The 8,031-nt window shown below is 38.6% G+C and overlaps 1 protein-coding gene across 1 annotated transcript in view; it reads right to left on the bottom strand.

The window, feature by feature from the left end:
* Positions 1-8,031, bottom strand: part of DNAH11 (dynein, axonemal, heavy chain 11) — a 436,577-nt gene that overhangs the window by 3,726 nt on the left and 424,820 nt on the right. Inside the window, 2 exon segments of the mRNA XM_006832223.1 lie at positions 4,859-4,974; positions 5,059-5,241. Coding sequence (XP_006832286.1) covers positions 4,859-4,974; positions 5,059-5,241 — 299 coding nt within the window.

The raw sequence follows: 8,031 nt of genomic DNA on the forward strand, positions 1-8,031 counted from the left end.
GAAATAGAAGGGATAAAGAAAAAGGAAACTAAAGTGGAAATCCACAACTACGAAAGGATTAGTATAAAAGACAATAAAGCTGAAATGCAATATTTAGTAAAGTATAGAAATTTTGACTGCTTTTTTAAGGTACATATTTGAATTTTTATTGAAGGGGCATATCCTGTCCCAAGGAAGATTGGCAGAGAATAATATTAAGAGGTATCTTAATTAGAAGATAGACATCCTCTAGACAGGCAAGGACATGGAGCCATTAATAAAGGGAAGAAATTATGCTAGCCTCAGACTTGTCTGTAGCCGCATCTGAAAAGAATATTTACAAAACCCAACAATTTGTAAAAAAAAAATATTATAGCCAGCCCCATTTCAATTCAAATGTAAAAATAACAGGCTAAAATGTAAAAGCAGCAAATCCACCAGGAGGGTTTGTTGTTAATTGCCATTGAATTGGTACCAATTTGTAGCAACCTTGTAGACTCCAGTAAATAGTCTACTTTAAAAACTAAAGGGAGAAACAACAGAATAAACAATTGAATGTACAATAAAGAAGATCAACCAGAGTACAAAAGAGAACTAGAGATAGAAAGTATGAGAGAGGTTAAGGTATAGAAATACAATGAAAAGAGTGAAAATATTCAGAAAAATAAAGGCTGATGATTTCTCAGAATGGAAACAGATGGCTCTCATTTAAAATAGCACACAAGAACAAGCAAGAAACATTTAAAAAATAAGATGCATACCTAAAAATTACAGGACCTCAAGAGTAAAGAGAAGAATCTTAAAGACATGCAAGCAAGAGAATAGATTCGTTGTGAAGGAATAAGCACACAGTCATGAACTACAGTAGATGCTTAGAAGACAATGCAGCTATAACATTGAATTTCTAAGGGGAAATACTGGTTGTATAAACAATTCTGCAACCCAGAAAGCTCACTGAAAAGTGTTAGGAAATCAAGCAGTTAAGACACAGGTTTCACCTCATAGACCTTTCCACTGCCCCCAAAATCCTGCTAAATTTCTTCAGGGGGAAAAAAAGCTCAGGAATGAAGGAGTGAAATGCAAAAAGCAATAATGAGCATAGATTAATCAAGATAATCTGTTGATATAGCAGAATAATTCCTGACTATAAAGACAAAAATACTGTTTAAGGTTGAACCACAATTCCAGGTCAGAAGGTAACTGATATTCAACTGGAGGTTAAAATGTTACTTAACATTGTGTTAAAAAAGTGGGATCTGTTAAATTGTTAATGGTCACCACTAAGATAATACAAATGGTACAGGGTTGGACTGATTGAAACTTTTCAGCCAACAATAGTTTGAATTAAAAACAATGAAAAATACAAAATAAAGTGGTAGCAATCTGTGAAGTCATCAATAATAAAAATTTAACTGTAAATAGAAGTCTGTGAGAGAATGTGTGAAAGCTGATGTTGGCTATTTATGGTGTAAGGTCTGTAGAAATCAGTAAAAGGCTTGCCTGACTTCTCCCTGCCGGGGTTCTCTCGCGTAAGTTGTACAAGCTTATAATAACAGTGCAGCTCTGGCTACTATGTTTGTGCCCATCCCAGTGGCAAACACATGGACCTGGAGGGCAAATGTAGTTACTTGGGATTCTAATGGTACCTTCCAGCTCAGAGTGCAAAATAGCCTTCTCATTCATGGAAGAATTACTTAGGAAAGTGGAGTTAAACATCTCAGAACCCAAAAGTCAGGAATTATGAATCGGGTGAAGCCAAGGCCAAGTAGTAGTGATCACACTGGCCCTGAGTAAACTAGACTTTCTGTCCCTGGCCTTGTGACCTATTTCTGTACTCAGATTCACCGGTTGATGGCAGTCTAATTTACTACATACCATATTGTTGTTGGTATGTGCTGCTTAGTTGTTTCCGACCCATAGTGACCCTTAAAGGGTTTCCAAGGAGCAGCTGGTGAGCTTGAACCACTGACCTTGCAGTTCAAACCAACTTTGCAATCCAGCACATTAACCCACAACACCATACCAGTAGCCTAAATGAGATGGTGTTGCATGAAAGAATTTTGCAAGACCAACAACTTATTCACTGTAAATACCTTTTGTCAACATAAAAGGCAGCTATATACATGCAAACTCACCAGATGGAATACATATGAATCCAACTGACTACATCTGTGGCAACAGGGAGTGGTGAAGCTCATCATCAACCAAAATAAGGCCAGGGGCCGACTGGGATAAACCACCAACTATTTATATGCAAGTTCAAGCTGAAAGGAGTTAAAGTCCACGAGAGCCAAAATAATGACCTGGGGTATAGCCACCAGAATTTAGAGACCACCTCGAGAACAGATTTGATGCATTAGACACTAATGACCAAAAGCCAGAAGTTGTGGGAAGACATCAAGAACATCATCCATTGAACTTGACCTATGCTTGTGGATGCAGTCTGACAAAGGAGCGGACAAATCTCTACAATGAGGATCATTCCCACCTCCTTGGTGCACAGGGTCAGCAGAGGGAGGGGGAACTTAAGACATTGGCTACCCAAAATGGGGGGACTACAAAGGCAAGAAGTGACTGACTTACAAGCTTTCAATAGGGAACCTAGCTCCACAGGATACAGGAAAGGGTAGAATCTCCACTGAACTGTTTCCAACCAGTCTGGATGGGGTTGATAAAAAGTGAGGGGGAAAAGGACTCCTGAGGGAATGATTGCTATCAGGTCTGACAGTGAGTGTTGGAAAGGATAAATGTAAATGTTTGGTAACAAAAGGAGGGAAGCCGTTGATTTTGCAGTCCAGGAGCAGAGATCCCTGGAACCACTAAGGAAGAAAAGCGAAATGTGAGATTCTGTCTGGGGAGGCAGTGACACTAGGAATGGAGACAGGCGATGATGTGGACAGAAGGAGCCTCTGGGGACTCTGGACTCAGGGAGGGAGAGGGATTGTGTGCTGGCGGCCGGAGGGCAGCAGTATGGGGTGTACACTTTGGGTGTTTACTGATGCATGTAGGGGATTGTGATCATTACAGTGAAACAAAGTACAACAGGATGAATATAAAGATAATGTTCACCCATGTAACCTAACACATAATTCACACACGCGCAAAAGTCATCCATGAAGAAAGTAAAAGATAATTTAAAAGATAGGAAAGAAAGAAAGGACCAAAATGGATGTCAGAGGAGATGAAAACTTGCTCGTGAGTGTAGAGAAGCTAAAGCAATGAATGGGAAGAAATGAAGCCAAAGCTCTGAAGAGAAAAATCTTAGCAGCTTGAGAAGACAAAGTCATGTGTTATAATGAAATGTGCAAAGACCTGGAGTTAAAACACCAAAAGGGAAGAAATGCTCCATTTCTCAAGCGGAAACAACTGAAGAACAAATTCAAGCCGCATTTGCAATAGTGAAGGATTCTACTAGCAAAATATTGATTGATGCATGAAACATCAAAGTTATAGGGGAGGACTACATAAAGTTGCTATAACAAAAATAATTTGGTGATGCTGAATCGTTTCAAGAGGTAGTATATTATCAAGCACCCATGTTATTGAAATACAAGCAGCACTTAAGGCACTGATGACAAACAAGACTCTAGGAATTGATATCTTTCAATAAATTGATGCAGTGCTGGAAGTGTTCACTTGTCTATGCCAAGACATTGAACGACAGCTGCCTGGTCACCTGATAGGATGAGATCCATGTCTGTTTTCATTCCAACAAAAGGTAACCCAGTGGAATGTTGACATCATAAAACAATATTAGTATCACATGCAAATAAAATTTTGCTAAAGATAATTCAAGATCAGTTGCAGCAGTATATATCTGCAGGGTGTTCCCAGAAATTCAAGTCAGATTCAGAAGAGGACAATGAAGTCGGATGGCTCTTGGCTAAAAGCAGGAGTGCCAGAAAGATGTTTACTTGTGTTTTATTGACTATGCAAAGGCATTCAACTATGTGGATCATAACAAACTATGGCAAACACTGCAAAAAAGGGGTCTGTCTGACCCAAGCCATGCCAATTTCCATCACCTCAAATGCATGTGAAAGTTGGATGATGAGTAAGGAAGACTGTAGAATTGATGCATTTGAGTTACTGTGTTGGAGGAGAACACTGAAGTGCACCATGGACTGCCAGAAAGAACAAACCAATCGATGTTGGAAGAAGTACAGCCAGAATGCTCCTTAGAAGAGAGGATAGCAAGACTGTCACTCATACTTAAGACATATTATCAGGAGAAAACAGTTACTGGAGAAAGACATCACGTTTGGCACAGTGGAGCATCAGCAAAAATACAGGAAGACCCTTAATGAGATGGATTGGTACAGTAGCAGTAACAGTGTTCTCAAATATAGTAATTGTGAGAATGGTGTAGGACCAGCAGTGTTTCATTCTGTGTTCATAGAGTTCCTATGAGTTGTAATGAACTCGAGTTCATAACAACACATGAGATGGCATTAGTCACCATTGGTTTGTAACATCAAGGTATAAAATGACAAGAGAGCAAACTCAAGTTGTCTTCTATTCAATATCATAAGGGTTTCTATTCCATTTTTTCAGACAAAGAATCCCAGGCAGAAAGGGTTAAGATGCTATGTTGTTGTTGTTGTTGTTGTTTTGTCCAAGATCAAAGTGCTAATAAGTAAGAGGCAGAATCTGAATTTCTCCCTGACTCTGACTTAACGGCTGGCAATTGAGAGCCACAGTTATTTCCAACTGAGTTTTGACAATGAAGGAAATTCAAATCAAACTGGTTATACAGTTGGCAGAAGTATCTAAGTACGTCCCAAGTGCAATTATTAACATGATTCAGAATGTTAATAATCATAATAACCAGACCACTGACTGGGAGGGTTGGTGTGCAGCAAGGATGCCAGTAGCTTACCACTGGGCCAGGCCATAAGTTGATGGATACGCCAGCTTTCCCCAAGTGTCTGGTACTATGTCGTAACACAATGCAGATTGTTGGACTTCCATATCAGGAGACAGTGTTAACTCCCCCTTGCATGGAGAAAAAAAAGACCATTTAGTGAACAAATATCTTCTAATGTGTCAGGGTCTTCCCAGCCCCAGTTTTCCACTTACCTTTAAACCAAGGTCTAATTGTTGAAGTGACCTACGGATTTCTTGAAGGAGAATGTTCATCCTCTCACATTCTTGGAAGCAAACAAGCACATAGGGGCTTCTATGTGAAGATTTTTGCATTATTTCAGCCATGTTAAAGTCTTCTGGAAGTTTTTCCAAAATGTCATCTAAGATGCTCTTAACCTTAAATCATTAACACATAGAGATTAAACTCTTTCAACTTCATTTTTGGCCACCATGCCTATTTTTTTTAGTACCAGAATGTATAACAACTCTCGAAGATTCCTGCTGATGCACTTACTTACAAGATGCTTAAGGCATGGTTTACAAATGTGGAGAAATGTTACAGCAGGCACGAAAATTATTTGATAAAACCAAAAGAAGTTAGAGCTGCCCTATGCTCAGACTAGACCTCTTTAAAGAAAGGTGTGACTATGATGAAGGAGACCAGTCTGGGTCACACAACCCAGGGACACTGTTGACATTGTGGTCATGTGCTTTGGTTGTATAGTAGAGAAGCTTCTCCCACTGAGAAAGGCAATAGCATAAAATCAAGATTCTGGAGAACAGAAAAATATATGTATTCCAGAGAGGAGACTAGATATAGATGTAGATCATCAAGGTGGGAAAATTGTCAAAGTGTTTTTTTTTAAAAAGAAGGTAGCCTGAAATTGCAGCTCTGCACTATCATGTCTGGTTTGTATAAAGGCCCCAAACCAAACCTGATTATTCAGGCACTGATTCTGAGCACAGACTTGAGAGCAACCAGGGTTGAAAGCTCAACATTGATACTTTTGAACTATCTCATTTATGGATTCTCTTAGTTTCCTAATTTGTAAAATAGAATACTCATAGCTCTTACTTTACAGAGTTGAAGAAAACACATTGTAACTTGGCAAGTAGTTACAGCTTGGCATTTGATAGTGCCATAAAAGTGTTACAGTTATATCACAGGGCACTAGCCAAAAGCCAATAGCAAAACAAGGTGTGCATGAAAACTAAGAGAGTTGGAGTACACACACACACAAAGGGGGCTCCAAAAAGTTCATGAAAGAACGGAGTTAAAAGAAAATGGAATTTCCCCACACATTTTTCTAAGTCCCTGTATATACTTATGACAGGCTTCAAAACAGCTTGAGGAAAAATTTACCATTTTCATAAACTTTTTGAAGCCCTTTCATATACGTATGTTAGTAATTGGTTGGTTATGTGCTGTGGAGTCGGTTCCGACTCATAGGGACCCTGTACAGGGTTTCAGAGGCTGTAAATCTTTACATGAGATATACAGACCTGAATTTACCTGGGGACAGAGCTCCCTTTACTCATGTATGCCCTGTGGGTTGTGCTGATAAAGTGGTCTACCATCTGTAAGTTTTTTTGGGTGAAGAGTTCTTTCCCAGGAGGTGGATAGAGTGGAACTGTCAGCTCCTTCACCTGCTTTCTGCATCCATGCCAACAACCTCCCCTCTCTAATATCCCCAAATGAAGTCAGGAAAGAGCTATTTACTCATATTATTTACTGTTAGCATTTAAGGTATATGATTACCATTACCTATACTTACTTGTATGTAAACTGACCAGAGGAAGTAGAACACCAATATTTGGGTACTGTATTTTGTCATTTCCAAATTTAAAAAGCACACACATGCATTTGAAAAGTCACATGAACTTTCAGCATGAGCTAATTCTGGTGAATGTCTGATGATGCCTCCCAACAAGCACATGTTAAGATTTTTAGGGCAATTTAGATCAACATTCCCAACAATAAGAGAGCCACTGCATTCTATAATTGCCTTGAAGAAATGAAAAACTTATAAAGTGAAGTTGAAAAGATGCCATCTGGCACACAGTCTTCCAATGTGCATATTCAGCTTCACTGAGGAGGGGGAAATCACCAAATAACTAGAGAAGATGAAGGATGAGAAAGTATTTGTCTTCAGCTTTGGCGAGATTTCTTGATTACTACCATGGGGTTCAGACAACAGGCTTGTGATCTGCTTTGGCATGTGATTTGTATGTATGTGACATCTTATAAACTCATTTCAAGAAGAGTAGAAAACTAAACACAGTGTAAACACAGTGTAGTAAGTAAAGAAGAATAACAGAATGGCTACTGGAGTCAGCCCCAATTTAGTTGTCTTTATGGCATTTAACAACAACAACAACAGCAATTGTTTCTTTCTAGCTATGTGTGGTCTTAATTGGCAAATCACCTAATTTCTCTAAGCTTCCTTCTCAAATAGGGATCCTGATACTGCTCATAGCTCCTGAAGATGAAGTGGCTTCTTTGTAAATAAGTATCTGTCGTTGTCAACTATATAATAAATGCTCAGTAAATGGCAGTTGTTACAATCTACCTATCTGGAGTGTTAATGCATTTTTATTTGAGTTAGTTTGCATTTTAAGGTTTCTGATGATTAACTTCCTTGTGGGAAAGGCAAAAGTACAAAGCCCACAAGAATACCTCTTCCACCTCTCTGCATCTCTTAACCTTATATATTTTTCCCATGTTCATTTTCTTTTCAAAAATATGACAAAATCTTATAGCGAAGATGCTAGTATATAGGACAAAACATTCTAAACCATCTAAATTAGAAAGTGTAGGAACAACTTCTTTCAAAATTATTAGAAAACTTCAAGAAAAAATATGAACAGGTTCTGAGACCTCGATATAATTAGATCTGATATACAAAGCATTCCAACAGCCTAAATCCTTGTCAACACAATCTTGAATAATAATTTTAAGAGATAAAGGAGGACTAATTTATTTGGGGGGAAAATCAATCATCAGCTTACTGACATTTAATCAGAAACAAGATTTTAATCTATAACTTAAAAATAAAAAATCATCTCTGTTCCTCTCTCCACCTCTTTGTTGCTGTTAGGTGCCATCGAGTCGGTACCAACCTATAGCGACCTTATACACAGCAGAACGAAACAGTGCCCAATCTTGGGCCAACCTCACTACTGTTG

The sequence above is a fragment of the Chrysochloris asiatica genome, unplaced genomic scaffold, assembly GCF_000296735.1.
Source record: "Chrysochloris asiatica unplaced genomic scaffold, ChrAsi1.0 scaffold00006, whole genome shotgun sequence".
Classification (NCBI taxonomy): Eukaryota; Metazoa; Chordata; class Mammalia; order Afrosoricida; family Chrysochloridae; genus Chrysochloris; species Chrysochloris asiatica.